Source organism: Ascochyta rabiei, chromosome 1 (assembly GCF_004011695.2).
Source record: "Ascochyta rabiei chromosome 1, complete sequence".
In the NCBI taxonomy this organism is placed as follows: domain Eukaryota; kingdom Fungi; phylum Ascomycota; class Dothideomycetes; order Pleosporales; family Didymellaceae; genus Ascochyta; species Ascochyta rabiei.
The window spans coordinates 848,683-861,745 of record NC_082405.1 but is presented as its reverse complement, the minus strand read 5'-3'; the positions used below and the strand labels follow the sequence as shown (position 1 = coordinate 861,745).

At 53.9% G+C, this 13,063-nt stretch overlaps 5 protein-coding genes across 5 annotated transcripts, besides 2 other annotated features; 1 reads left to right on the top strand and 4 right to left on the bottom strand.

Annotated features, from left to right (window-relative positions):
• Positions 1-390: 390 nt before the first annotated feature.
• On the bottom strand, positions 391-2,189 carry EKO05_0000236 (uncharacterized protein; the record flags this gene model as incomplete). Its single annotated transcript, XM_038936584.1, has 4 exons — positions 391-1,773; positions 1,831-1,911; positions 1,965-2,034; positions 2,101-2,189. The coding sequence occupies 4 exons, from the start codon at positions 2,187-2,189 to the stop codon at positions 391-393; spliced, it is 1,623 nt and encodes a 540-aa protein (XP_038802776.1).
• A 291-nt stretch (positions 2,190-2,480) lies between these two features.
• Positions 2,481-2,528: a tandem repeat.
• Positions 2,529-3,879: 1,351 nt separating this feature from the next.
• EKO05_0000235 (uncharacterized protein) lies at positions 3,880-5,309 on the top strand (the record flags this gene model as incomplete). The annotated part of the gene is made up of 5 exons (XM_038936803.1): positions 3,880-4,019; positions 4,074-4,141; positions 4,195-4,418; positions 4,470-4,877; positions 4,926-5,309. 5 exons carry the CDS (start codon positions 3,880-3,882, stop codon positions 5,307-5,309), a joined length of 1,224 nt encoding a protein of 407 aa, XP_038802774.1.
• A 240-nt stretch (positions 5,310-5,549) lies between these two features.
• Positions 5,550-5,578: a tandem repeat.
• A 321-nt stretch (positions 5,579-5,899) lies between these two features.
• Positions 5,900-7,603, bottom strand: EKO05_0000234 (Phosphoribosylaminoimidazole carboxylase; the record flags this gene model as incomplete). The annotated part of the gene is made up of 1 exon (XM_038944641.1): positions 5,900-7,603. The coding sequence occupies one exon, from the start codon at positions 7,601-7,603 to the stop codon at positions 5,900-5,902; it is 1,704 nt and encodes a 567-aa protein (XP_038802773.1).
• Positions 7,604-8,154: 551 nt separating this feature from the next.
• EKO05_0000233 (uncharacterized protein) lies at positions 8,155-8,879 on the bottom strand (the record flags this gene model as incomplete). Its single annotated transcript, XM_038936800.2, has 3 exons — positions 8,155-8,615; positions 8,672-8,734; positions 8,834-8,879. 3 exons carry the CDS (start codon positions 8,877-8,879, stop codon positions 8,155-8,157), a joined length of 570 nt encoding a protein of 189 aa, XP_038802772.2.
• A 1,469-nt stretch (positions 8,880-10,348) lies between these two features.
• Positions 10,349-12,786, bottom strand: EKO05_0000232 (uncharacterized protein; the record flags this gene model as incomplete). Its single annotated transcript, XM_038937067.1, has 2 exons — positions 10,349-12,628; positions 12,679-12,786. The coding sequence occupies 2 exons, from the start codon at positions 12,784-12,786 to the stop codon at positions 10,349-10,351; spliced, it is 2,388 nt and encodes a 795-aa protein (XP_038802771.1).
• Between the last annotated feature and the right edge of the window lie 277 nt (positions 12,787-13,063).

Sequence of the window (13,063 nt, the reverse complement as noted above, 5' to 3'; positions counted from 1 at the left end):
GGTGTTCCCTGTTGGCGGTGACGTCGTGAAAGCTTGATATTACCTCAATCCAAAAGAGCAGTGGTTCATCAAGGTGGGGCGCTGTGTTGTAGAGGACGTGGGTCGCATTAGAGCTCACTGACTTGATGGCTGGCCATGTGCGATGACCTGTGAAGCGGGCAGAGGCAGTTGGGGAGAAGATGCAACGTCTATTGTGATACTTCTGCAAACGCGCCTGCTCTTGTCTGAAGCAGAGTACAAACTCAATGCAGCACATGCTTACTGTCTATCAAAAAGCCCTAGCATACAATGCGAACTCCTGCCTGTTCCCGAACCCCGTATGCTAATGTGTGGTATCCCGTAAATGTCCCAAAGTCATGTTCGCTCATCAATCTCTAAATCTGCAACATTTTACTCCTGCTTGTTGAGGTAGTTGTCGCCGACCTTCTTGAAGATCTGAGCACCATCCTGGAGACGACGCTCCTCGTTCTTGCGACCATTGACAAAGTCAGGGTAGTTGAGAGTGAGCTCAACAGCGCCGTTGACAATGTTATCAACGGCCTCAACACCCAACATGAACGAGTGGTCCTGGTTACCAACCTCGTAACGCCAGGAACCGAAGCGACCACGCGAGTAGATGCCCTTGTCCTGCAGAGCAGGGAGGAGCTTCGTCAGGACGCCCTCACGCTCGAGCGAAGGGGTAGGGTAACCGTGGTCGAAGCGACGGTGGTAGGTAGAGACGATTTCGTCGTCAGACTTGATCATCTCGGTGTTGATGAGACCTTGGATGCAGTCCTTGAGCATGTTCTCTTGGTCTACAGGCTTCATGCTAGACTCGGAGACCTCGAGCATGATTGACCAGTAGGGACCCTCCTGGGGCTCGGTGGACTCGGGCTTGGAGCCGTCGGCGAGCTGCTGAGTAGCGAGCTTAACGTCCTTCTGGGGCTGGTTGTAGGGCGAGTAGTTGGAGAAGATGGTCGCACGGTAGAATGGGCAGTCATCCTCGGGGAAGTACAGCCAGCACTTGTCACCGATGCGCTCTGGTCGCTCGCCACGAAGACCAACACCAATAACGTGGGTGCTGGAGTAGAACAGGTCCTTGCTGAGAGTCTGGAGCTCCTTGTCGCCCATTGTGTCAACGAGAGCGTCGACAGCCATGGTGTTGATGAGCTTGTTGTACTTGACAACACGGCCATCCTTCAGTGTCACGCGCTTGTTGTCCGCCTCAACCTTTGTGACTGTGCTGTTCTTGCCGTAGCTGGTCTTCTCCTTGGGCAGAGTGTTTGCGACGGCGATCCAGATACCACCAGTTCCGTCCTTGGCGGGGAACTTGAAGGTAGCGTTGGGGCCCCAGTTTCCTGCAGTCTTGTTGTGGATGATGTTGTTGATGACACCTTTGACGTTGGGCGCAGCGACACGCTCACCGAGCCATGCGCACTGCATCTTGGTAGTGGGCACAGCCCAGACCTTGTAGTTGTAGGGCCTCATGAAGAGGTCGGCGATACCGACACCCATCTGTCGCAGAATCCACTCATCGAAGTCCTTGGGCTTTGTGTTGGCTACGCGAGCCTCGAGGGCAGCATCGATCAGACCGTCAACGCACTTGGCCTGGTCGTCCTTGTTCAACATGGACAAGTTGTTCTGGAAGGGGTAGGGGACCCATTGCTCCTTGCAGCGGACGTAGGAGATACGCTGATGTGTGAACCAGTCGTCGTCCCGAGGGAGCGCCTCGTCGATAACGTCGTCGAAGTACTTGTAGTGGGAGAAGATGACATGGCCACCGACGTCGTAGAGCTACCACACGGTTAGGACTTCTGCGACAATGATCGAATGGGCAAGAGCGGTACTCACGAAGCCTTCAGGTGTGGTGTCGGTCGAAGCCAGGCCACCGGGGGTCTCGTTTGAGTCGACGATCAGCCAGGAGGGGCCATCCTGGTGCTTGTTAGCATTTGCCCCCACTACGAGGGCTGTGTGCTCGAGCATACAATCTGGTGAAGGCGCTTTGCTGCTCCCAGACCGGTAGGTCCAGCACCGATGACAAGCACATCGACGTTGCTGGGCAATGGTCAGCTCGAGTGTGGCGGGGCGACAGGCGGGGAGGCGGTGAGGCGGTGAACGTACATTTCTTCCTTGTTGGATCCCATGGTGCCTTGAAGGAGCTCTTGGAAACTGGGGACTCTTTTCAATGTCTGGCGGGCGTAGTTTAACATGTACTCGAGGGTCGAGCGAGTGTTATGCCAATTGAACAGTCGGCAGGTGGAGCAGTGGCCAAAGGCGCCCCGGGGGTAGTGTGAAATATAGCTCTGCGGCAAAACAAGCGCGCCAAGCGTGTCGATGGGAGGTTTCGGGCGGGTCCAGGGTGTGCTCCAGCACTCGGGCCAGGCTGGGGAGCAACAGACGCATCCGCCAGAAAAGGGGGATTGCACACTGATCCTCAACCCCCGAGGGCATGTCAGCGTGGGCGCACTGATTGGCTGCTGTCACGTCGTCGTGTGCGCTGTGAGTGTCTCGAGTGTCTCGAGTGTCTCGAGTGTTTCGAGTGTCTCGAGCGCTGGCCAGGTGTTGTTATCATTGTGGCCTCTGTGTGGCCGCACATGGTGCAAGTTCCCTTGGACAAGGACCTCGAACATGGCCGAATGAAGCAACAGTGAAGCTTCGAGTCTCAACCGTAGAGGGAGTGTGCAGCAGCAGGCAGACGATGCGCCGTGTTCGTGTGCTCGGTGTGCCCGTCGCTACTCGCAGTGCAACCCTACCAGTCCGTGTTGCGCACACCTCAGTTGAGACAACGACAACGACAACGACAAGCATGGCCCCTATTGCCGGCCTCGGGAGGCTCTGCGGTATCTATTGCAAAACTCTGGCGCAGTCCAGACAGCACGCAGCAAATCCCCCTGCAATCAACGCATCCGCGCGTTTGCCAGGGCGCTGTCTACCGAATCCATGCCAGGGAGCACATGTTGCTGCTGCTGCAGAGCTTGACTACGGTACAGTACAGGTAGGTATACACAGAGCGGCGGGTTGGATGCCATTTCGGGCCCTGCGAGACAGAGGGCGCCGAATAGGCGCTTTTTCCACGGGACATTTCGCCGCATGATGATGTGCTGCAGACCCGCACTCGACGCGTACTCGTTGACAGATTGTGTTGCTGTGTTGCTGGGTTGCTGGTGCATTTCTGGGCACAGAGCCATGCTTGAGCCCATCTTACCCTCATCCATGACGATTTGAGAGGGTGCAAAACCCATCGCAGATTGGCCCATCCACTTGCGGGAGCTGCTTGCGCGTACACGACAAGCGGTCCACGGCAGATCTGTTTCACGTCGCCTGGTGCGCACGCAGCCGTGCTGCTCCCGTCCATGCTCATCTGGCTGCAGATGGCTACGCCCAAGGCTTCTCGGAGACGTGACTGGGCAACGGCACATGCAACTCTAACTGAGTTCAATCTGCTACGCTGGATCTACTCTCCCCTGTGTGACGCCCACACTCAGCACTGAGCTGCATGCTGACTTCCGCTCCGCTCCTCCCCTAGCGCGCCTGGCCCGTCACTCTCACACGTCCCAACAGTCCTGGGGTGCCTCTGCTGCAGGACCTGGGACGCGGCTTATTGGTGGCTAGAGCGCTGCGTCTTTTATAGCCAGTCTCCCTCCCCTGCGCGCAGACCGTGTACTGCACAAGCGACACAACTCTCCAGTGCAGCCTGTGCGACGCCTTGTGCATCGTTCCTTCCCTTTGCGGCGAGACCCCTTCCACGCTCCAGTCAGCGAATCGCGCCGATCTTTCGCCGGCGTTGACGTTCCCAGCGCAGTGACCACCTTCTTTTGACCTCGATTACGACCGCGCTCGACGACACCTCTCCTCAGCCTTTCTCTTTCTCTCTCACTCGACCGCCCATCCACGCCCAACATGTCTCAAGAAGAAAAGGTCCGCTCCTCGGTCGACGCAGCCCGCGACACCGCCCTGCCAGTCCTGCCCACCATCAACCCGGATGCACCGACGCCCAAGCCAAATGCGCCCGCCTCCTTTCACCCGGCTGTCTACGTGGCGTATGTGGGAACACTTCCTCGCAATGGAGAGCCTTAGCTGACACCGCGGTGCAGAACATGGATCACCCTTAGTTCGAGCACAATCGTCTTCAACAAGTACATTCTGGATACTGCAAAGTTTCGTACGTCACAGCTACCATCCCCCCCTCGATGGACGAGCTAACAACCCGCGCAGAATTCCCCATCTTCCTCACAACATGGCATTTGATCTTTGCCACCATCATGACCCAGATCCTTGCGCGCTTCACGACCATCCTCGACTCGCGGAAAAAGGTGCCCATGACTGGAAAGGTGTACCTGCGCGCGATCGTGCCCATCGGTCTCTTCTTCAGTTTGAGCTTGATCTGCGGTAACCAGGCGTACCTGTACCTCAGTGTTGCCTTCATCCAGATGCTCAAGGTGAGTCCATACAAACATGGACACTCTGTCGTCACAGGCTGATTTGGACAGGCTACTACTCCCGTCGCAGTTTTGCTCGCGACCTGGAGCATGGGAATCGCGCCCGTCAACCTCAAGGTTCTTGGCAATGTTTCCTTCATCGTCCTCGGCGTCGTCATTGCGTCGTTCGGCGAGCTCCAGTTCGTCATGATTGGCTTCCTCTTCCAGGTTGCTGGTATTGTCTTCGAGGCTGTCCGTCTGGTCATGGTCGAGCGGATCCTGAGCTCCAAGGAGTTCAAGATGGACCCCCTCGTCTCGCTTTACTACTACGCCCCCGCCTGCGCGGTCATGAACAGTATCGTCCTGTTGTTCACTGAGCTGCCCACTCTTACAATGAACGATATCAACCGCGTTGGTGGACTTACCCTGTTTGCGAACGCTGGTGTTGCCTTCCTCCTCAACGTTTCTGTCGTTTTCCTGGTATGTCTGACAACTTTCGCGAATCTTTACAGGCTAACAGAAGTTCAGATTGGCAAGACTTCGTCCCTTGTTCTTACCCTCTCCGGTGTTCTCAAGGACATCCTCCTCGTTCTCGCGTCCATGTTCCTCTTCCGCGACCCCGTCACCCTTCTCCAGGCTTTCGGTTACAGCATTGCCCTTGGTGGCCTTGTCTACTACAAGCTTGGTGGAGACAAGATGAAGGAGGCTCTCAGTGCGGGCAGCATGAAGTGGGCAGAGTTCGGTCAGACCCGTCCGGCACTCCGCAAGCTTATGGTTTTCGGCGCTGTCGTTGTCTCCATGTTCTTCATCCTCGGTAGCCTTGGACCCCGCTATGCCCCCGATCAAACCGGCAAGCTCTACAACGGCGTCCAGAACGGCATTGGCCACGTTCTTGGTGAGAAGGGCGCGTAAGCGTTCGCGACCCAAAAGCGGATTTTGAGGACATAAGCAGCACATTCGGTTCTACTTCTTCCATGTTTTTCTATCCTCTGTTTGGATCGGGTTCGGAACGGCTTGGGTTATGGTGTTTGAGAGCATAGACGAGCGGGTTTTTGGCCCTGTGTACGAGATAGCGACGTTGGAATGTTCTTCCCTTTTATCTGGCTTCATTTTAAGGAGCACTAAGGGCCAATCGATGAAAGCTATGTGCCGTATATAGCATACATATATATATATATATAAACGAACTTCGCAGTGCCTTGCCTGTGGACGTTTATGATCAGGTTATATGTCCTTGATAGTAATGGACTGTGAAGGCTACTGTTTACAGCAAGTGTGTAACGAATTGAGCAGATATGTGAATATATAAGCTCTGAGCAACTTCTTGAGAAACACGGCATCGCTGTTGTGTTCAAAGCATGATATTCATTATGCTACAAAGCACCTACGAGAGCGAAAGGAGCTTTGATACATTTTGCCATTTGCCAGATTTCGAAGGACCTCGCTCCGTACAAGTCCTTCGAATCACTCCAAGGCCTCTCTCCACACAGCACAAGTGACCGCTATTTACTCATGCTGGTAAGATACTGCTCCCATCCCTTTTCCAACAAGTCGCCATCCTTGCGCATGACCTCCTTCTCGTTGCCCTCCATCCACACCCTCAGCCTCTCCCGGACGGCCTCGTCACTCGCCCCCAGGATCCTCACTGCCAGCAGCGCCGCGTTGGTGCTGTTGTTGATACCCACCGTGGCCACGGGCTCGCCCCGCGGCATCTGCGTCATCGACACCAGACTATCCCAGCCATCCATGTGCGTGGCTTTGACAGGCAGACCGATGACCGGAAGCGTGGTCCAGGAGGCGCACATACCGGGGAGATGGGCGGCGCCACCTGCTGCGCCAATGATGACGCGGACAGAAGTCGACGATGCGTTCTTGGAAAAGGTACGCAGCCAGTCGGGGGTGCGGTGGGCGGAGGTAATGCGCGTCGTGAACGGGATGTCGAGTTTCTCGAGGATCTGCAGACCGGCTTTCAGGACGGGCAGGTCGGAGTCTGAACCCATGATGACGGCGACGAGCGGCTCTTCTTTAGGGCCCTCGGTGCGTGGGCCGAGAGCTTTACCCTTTTGCTCGTCTACAAAGTCGATGAGCGGCTGGATTTTGCGCTCTGCTTCGCGGAGCGTCGGGGCTGTCAGGGTGATGTGGCCCATCTTACGCCCCGGGCGAGCGTCACCTTTGCCGTAGAGGTGGACCTTGGCACCGGGGACTGTGTAGGCACGCTGTGCCGTCTTCTCATGGGAGTCTGGGCTCTGTGCGCCGAGGATGTTCAGCATGATGGAAGGTTCCTTAAGACGGAGGTCTTCTTGGCTGATTGGGATGTCTAGGATCGCGCGAAGATGAGCCTCGTACTGCGACATGTCGCAGCCTTCGATGGTATAGTGGCCAGAGTTGTGTGGGCGGGGCGCAATCTCGTTGATCAGGAGGGAATCATCCTTCAGTAGGAACATCTCCACACCAAAGACACCCTTGCCTTCAAATGCGGCAATGGCCTTCTTAGCAAGATCTTGGGCGCGCTGAGCAGTAGTTGCGGCGACATTGCGGGGAGGTGTGTATGTGAGCTTGCAGATGCTGTCCTCATGGACTGTCTCCACGGTGGGGAAGGTAAGGACACCATCCTTCGTCTTGACAACCATCACGGCGAGCTCCATGCTGAAGTCCGCCCACTTCTCGGCGTACAGCGGGCGACCTCCCAGCGCCTTGATCGCTGCATCGATACCGTCCTCACTCTTGACAACAAAGTTGCCTTTGCCATCGTACGCTTCTGTCTTGCTCTTGAGCATGTACGGGTACCCATACTTAGCACCAACTTCTTTCAGACCCTCAGCTCCTTTCCCCTCCAAATCAATGCTCTCGGCAACATCGACTCCATGCTCTTTTATGTGCTGCTTCTGTGCATACTTGTCTTTGATGATGCGTAGTGTCTTCCAGCTTGGCTCAACGACAACCTGCCCCACTACTTCCTCGAGCATCTGAGTGTCAACGTGCTCGATTTCGACAGTGACTACATCACACTTTTGCGCTAATTCCTTGACCTTGGCTGCGTCCTTGAAGGACCCCTCAATGTGGCCGTCATGCGCTGATATCTGTTTCGCTGGCGAGTTGTTGACGTCCAGGACATTCACCTGGATGTTGAGTCTGTTGGCAGCTTCAATGAGCATACGGCCCAGCTGGCCACCGCCGAGCACGCCGACCTTGCGCTTGTCAGCCATCGTGAGTCGTGGGTACGGGTTGTGATGGTGAGTCGTAGAGATGGTCAAGGTGATATGACTGCTTTGGGTAAGTACGAGGATCGTGGTAGTGTCGGAGCACAGGGCTGGTGGAATGTGGGGTGCCAAAGAAAATTTAGTTTCCGATTCTTTCAACGAAAACGACGATCTTGCAATTGGCTGGGGACTACGCAATTGTTCAACTGCAAGGTCAGGTCTCGGAAATTGTAGCTGAAGACATGAGTGCCTGAATTGGTGTCAAAGTAGTGCTACCAGTTTACATTATACAGAAAAACAGGCTCATATGCTGGCACCAAACGCTGACATCACGCAGCACGCGCGTCACTGTGAACATTGTGAATTCATGAGAAAATACCATGAGCCTCGAGTGCTCATTGGTGTGCGTCCATTGCATAATCGGACATTGAGTATCTTTTTGTGAACCAGCAAAGGGCTCATGCCAGTCATGATGCACGCCTCGTAAATCAGTTCCCATGACCGTGACCACGCCAGCAACCCAGAGAAATCGTTCCACCTCAAGCTCAAGCAATCGCTTAGACCTTGAAACCCCTGGACCTTCTGCGGCCACGAGCACGCTCGAACTTGCGGCCCTTGGACTCGACGTAGGGCTTCTTGTTGGAGTGGGGACCGAAGCCGAAGTGCTTGACGGACTCACGGGCGTTCTTGGGTCCACGGAGGAGCAGAGTGTTGGCACCAGTGGGGAAACGGGTGGCAACCTCGTCGATGGTGAGGACCTCACCACCAGCCTTCTCGATGCGGGCGCGGGCCGAGGCAGTGAAGCGCATGGCAGCGACGGAGAGCTTGGGAAGGTCGAGGAGGCGGTTGTCGTCGGTGACGGTGCCGACAACGACAACGGTCTTGCCCTCGTTGGTCTTCGCGTTGGCCTTGTTGGCGGCAGTTGCGATGATCTTGGAGAGGGAGACGGGGGGGCGGTTGATCTTGGACATCATAAGACGGCGGAGGACAACCTTGTTGAAGGGCGCATCGGTGCGGCCTGTCTCGCTGTTAGCCCGCCAACTCGCTGCGCGCTCTTCAAAGGGGTGTACTTACGGGCAAGGAACTTGTACAGACGAACCAACAGCTTAACGTAGGGGTTGGTCGACTTAGGGACCTCTGTATACTCGTCAACCTCCGCTCTCGAATTTCATGTTTGCGTCCAAAGGACAGCTTCGCCAGCGCATTGCTGCGCCGACTCGACGGGGGTTCACATACTGCGGTGCCCGTCTCGAACATGGTGGCGGTCGAGATCAATTCCCATCTTGACTGATTTTGCTCGTGGTGTTGTCGGGGAGCTGTGGGTTAGTAACGACGATGGAAGTTCGACGAGTGCGAATTTCGAGAGTGTGGGCGCCCGGCGCTGTTAGCGGATTACTTGGCGCACTTACCGCTTTCGCCGGCGAAGCCCAGACCGCACGTGATCCTGTCTCGCCTCTGCAAGTGCATGCTCCACTTTACCTCGAACACCACCAACTTCAATGTATTGGGCTTTTTGCTTCCAAGCCGGCCGGTGTACAGTGATCAATCTCTGACGACTGGGTGGGTGGTGTGTACCTACGAGACCGTTGTCTTCGTACATTTGAGTTTCAACTGCGCTCACCCAAGTTCTAGTCATGTTTTCCTTCGTAGTTACTAGTAAGCGATATGTTTTCCTCCGAGCATCGAAGCTATATGGCAAGTCTCACTCAAGCACACGCTGTGTTTTCGGGTGGCACTTATCACTCAATAATTGAAAGATGTCTATACCCATTTCATCGCGATCGCCACATTGCGTCGTATGAAGAGATCTCAACAACCAACACATCCTTACACCATACAGGTTGCGTCCAGGTAACGTCGATTCCTTAGGACAGAATCTCAAACGAACTGGCTCATCTGCTCATCATCCCACGATGTTGAGTCTCCCTATCAAGCGAAAGCTCGTCATGAGATGGTGATTGTAGATTTAAGTCACCGGAAGCGGGGGCGAACATGCAACAGTTGCCTATCGATTTCGGAGCAGGGAAAGATGTGAGGGATATAGTGAATGAAGTAAAGGAGAGACGCAACTATAATGGGTATTCTGCGAGCTGCGAAAATACATAAGCGCCATCGAGGCTGCTTCTCAGACTGGTCATCACATGCTTGTTGGGCGACATGACCTTCATGACTTATTCGGACAGGCATTCGCTGAGTTCTAATTAGACTGGACGAAGCATGTAGTGTCATGGGTAGCTTTTGCTTTGTGGAGGCTCAAGAAACGACCTCTTTCCTACTTATTCTACTTGGCATAACATCATCTAGTTAAATCCATATTGTGGATCGAGCCAACTATGTTCATTCCAGAAGTAGCAATACGTTTCTCGACGGAGAAAGAAACAGAACAACCATGAGCCTTGCGCTCGGCTATCTCGAACAAGCGGATTGCGTGTATGGAGTAGAAGAAGGGTTCTTTCCAATATTGACCTCTATGTGTGGAATGCATGGAGTGTAGTCGTTACAAAGACAAGACATGAAGATGTCGGTCGGTATTTTGAAGATGAGACAGACTGCACGAACATGTGTGGAAGTAGGGTTATTTCTCAGTGGTGGAAAGAGGATAAACGACCAGAGCAGGAGCTTACTCGGTGTTCTGTATCATGGAGAAAGCGTGGAAACACATACGTCAGATTCTGACACATTTGATCAAGCATGGTCCGAGAGTCAATTTGCTCTTTCTGTGGGTTATCTCCACGCAAATATTACGCTCGTTCAACCGATAAACTTCCCTCCGCAGTATATGCACACATCGCAAGCTTGAAACAACACTCTTGAAAGCGTTACTGGAGGCTCTGGCATTTCTTCCTGCACTTCCTGTGCCTGCACGAATTCCTCGCTCAAGAATGGCGTACTACAGATACCACAGTACTTGGTGATGCCTGGTGCTTGGATCGCCAACAAGCTTATACCACACCGTGGGAACTGATGACCGTTCATGCACGTCGCGATTGTCAAGTCGGCGAAGGGTATAGGTGCGGAGCAAAAATCGCAATAGTCGCTTACAGCAACTGCAGAGTCAAGCCCGAGCCCATTGGTACCTATAGCTTGGTCATGTGAGCTTGGAGCAGTGTTTTCTGGTGTAGTGTCGGTGTCCATGGCACCGCCGTCCGTTCCAGAAGCAAGTTCCTCTGCCACTTCCTCTGTCTCGACCAGGCCCCTTTGCCCGTCAGCTGCTTCGGTCGCTGCTTTCGCGACCCCATCTGAGAAGAGAAGATCGTTGATCAAGACGACCAGTTGTTTGTGCTGTAATAAAATCTCCGCGCTGAATGACGTTTGCGATAACGTAGAAGGTAATCTCTGTAGCGCTGTAGCAAGTCGGTAGGAGATGAGCGACCTCGGGAGCTCGTTCGAGGATATGTCGTTGCAGGCATAAGACACCAATACACTGTAACGGTCTCTTAGTGTGTTCTCGTCAAACAATGTGATCGTCTTGAATATTTTGACGAGCTCTTTCAAGTCGCTTGTTCCGATAGTTGTACTTGCAACATCTTCAGAGACAGCGATAGGTCCATAGGCCTGTACCAGTTTATCCACTGCCTCTTCTGCGAATGCAGGTATTTGATCAGCATCCTCGACAGTGTTCTCCACTAGTTTTTTAAGCGAAAAGAGTATGCCCTCTGCAGTTGTGTTCCGGAGTGGAAAGCTCTCGCGGATCTTGCTGTACTGCCGCAAGGTGCTGAGTGCAACAGTACCGCGCCGATCTGCTGGAGGACCGTATTCAATCGAGTCCGAAGGATGCAGACTGTTGCATACAGCGATGAAGTCTCCAAGCGGCGAAGGTGTGAGACCCCACACTTTTGTCTTGCTGTGCCCCTTCAGATCGTTTTTGACGCTGAAAAGAACTAGATTGTTCTCGATCTTCTCTTTCCAGTTGGGAGCTTTGACGCTCGCTAGAGCACCGGACGACTTTTCCAACACAGCAGTTGGAGATTGTACTGTCGATAGCAACGAGCTGAAATGCAAACGAGGCGAGGGAAGTTTTTCGTAGTCCCATACCGCACCTGACACCTGGTCCCAACGACCGTCGAGATCGTGCGAGATCTCATCCACGATTGACGCATCGTTGCCCGAGATAGTCAGGTAGACTAACCCTGAGTTTGTGAACAAAGCCAGTGTAAGCTTGCCGTCCTCGTCGATCCTTGGACACCATGATATAGGTCCACTGTGTCGTAGGCTCGTCCCAGAATACACAACTTCGGCACCCAACGTAATGCGATCGTTACTGTGAACGACTAGCCGTCCCCTCACTTCTTCATTGGTAGCGTAGACGACAACAGAGTGGTAGCAGTCATGTTGCATAAGCCAAGGGCTCCAGGCGACGTGCGAAATGAATCTCTGCTGCTTCATCAGATCATCAAAGAACAGCGGGCCTGTGAATATGCAATCCTCCTCCAGTTCAAGCGACATGTGAGTAAGCACAGTGGCTTTCCAACTCTGTGATAAACCGAGGGTTGACGTCGGCGAATCTACACCCAGAAACAGGAGCTGGTTGTCATCATTTGCTATGACGAGGTACTCCTGGCCGTACGATGTCTGGGTTCCCATCGTATTGGATGCGCTGGGAAGAGCCGGTGCCCATGTGAACGCTCGAATGCGAGTCCTCAGTCGGGTTTGCTCCTCAGCATCGGAAGCGACACGACTGGTCTGGGCAGTCACACTATTAGAGAAGAAATCGGCGAGGGCATCATTTAACAGCAGTCTCCGGTTCCAGCTCGATTCTGCTTGAAGCTTGCCTTCGGCTGACCAGATCGAGAGCACGAGGTTCGAAGTGAGCACAGCAAGAGCGCATCGCCGATGCTTAGCCAGACCCGACGGTGACCAGGCTATCGCAGTTGGCACACTCGGCGATATCTCTTCGCCAATTGAGTAATTCGGCAAGGGCGCGGTGTCTTTGACCGGCAGTTCGTCATTGGAGAACCAGGGTACTTGAAGTGGAACATGCTGCCACTGTGGGACTTCGTTGTCCCGCTCGTAAGATACTGTGTTTGGGAACTAGTTTATTGTGAGTAACCGTAAATTGAATGTCGGTATCTTCTGCTTACTAGAAGTTCAACACGCTCATCAGAAGCTAGCGCGATGATGTTGTCTTGCGACCAGTCAAGCGCGTCAACACAAGACGGCCAGCATCTCAGCTCCGTCACGTCTGCCATAGTCGCTGGTGGTCTCCGATGGTCAAAATTCTTGTGGTACGATCCTGCATGGCGTCAAGTGAAGAAAGTGAATGTTGCCTGCACGACTCTTCTTCTCAACGTCCTCGAGTCATGTTTAAGTGAATGTTTTACAGAATTGAGGTCGATTGCTCTCGTCTTGGTCAAGAGCTACAATCCAGAAGAATGCATTCAGGGTCCAGATTGGGCGTTGCCCTCTCTAGACTAGCTCACAGGCTTATCGATAGTCCAGCATGGAAAAAGTGAATTTTCCTCGTCG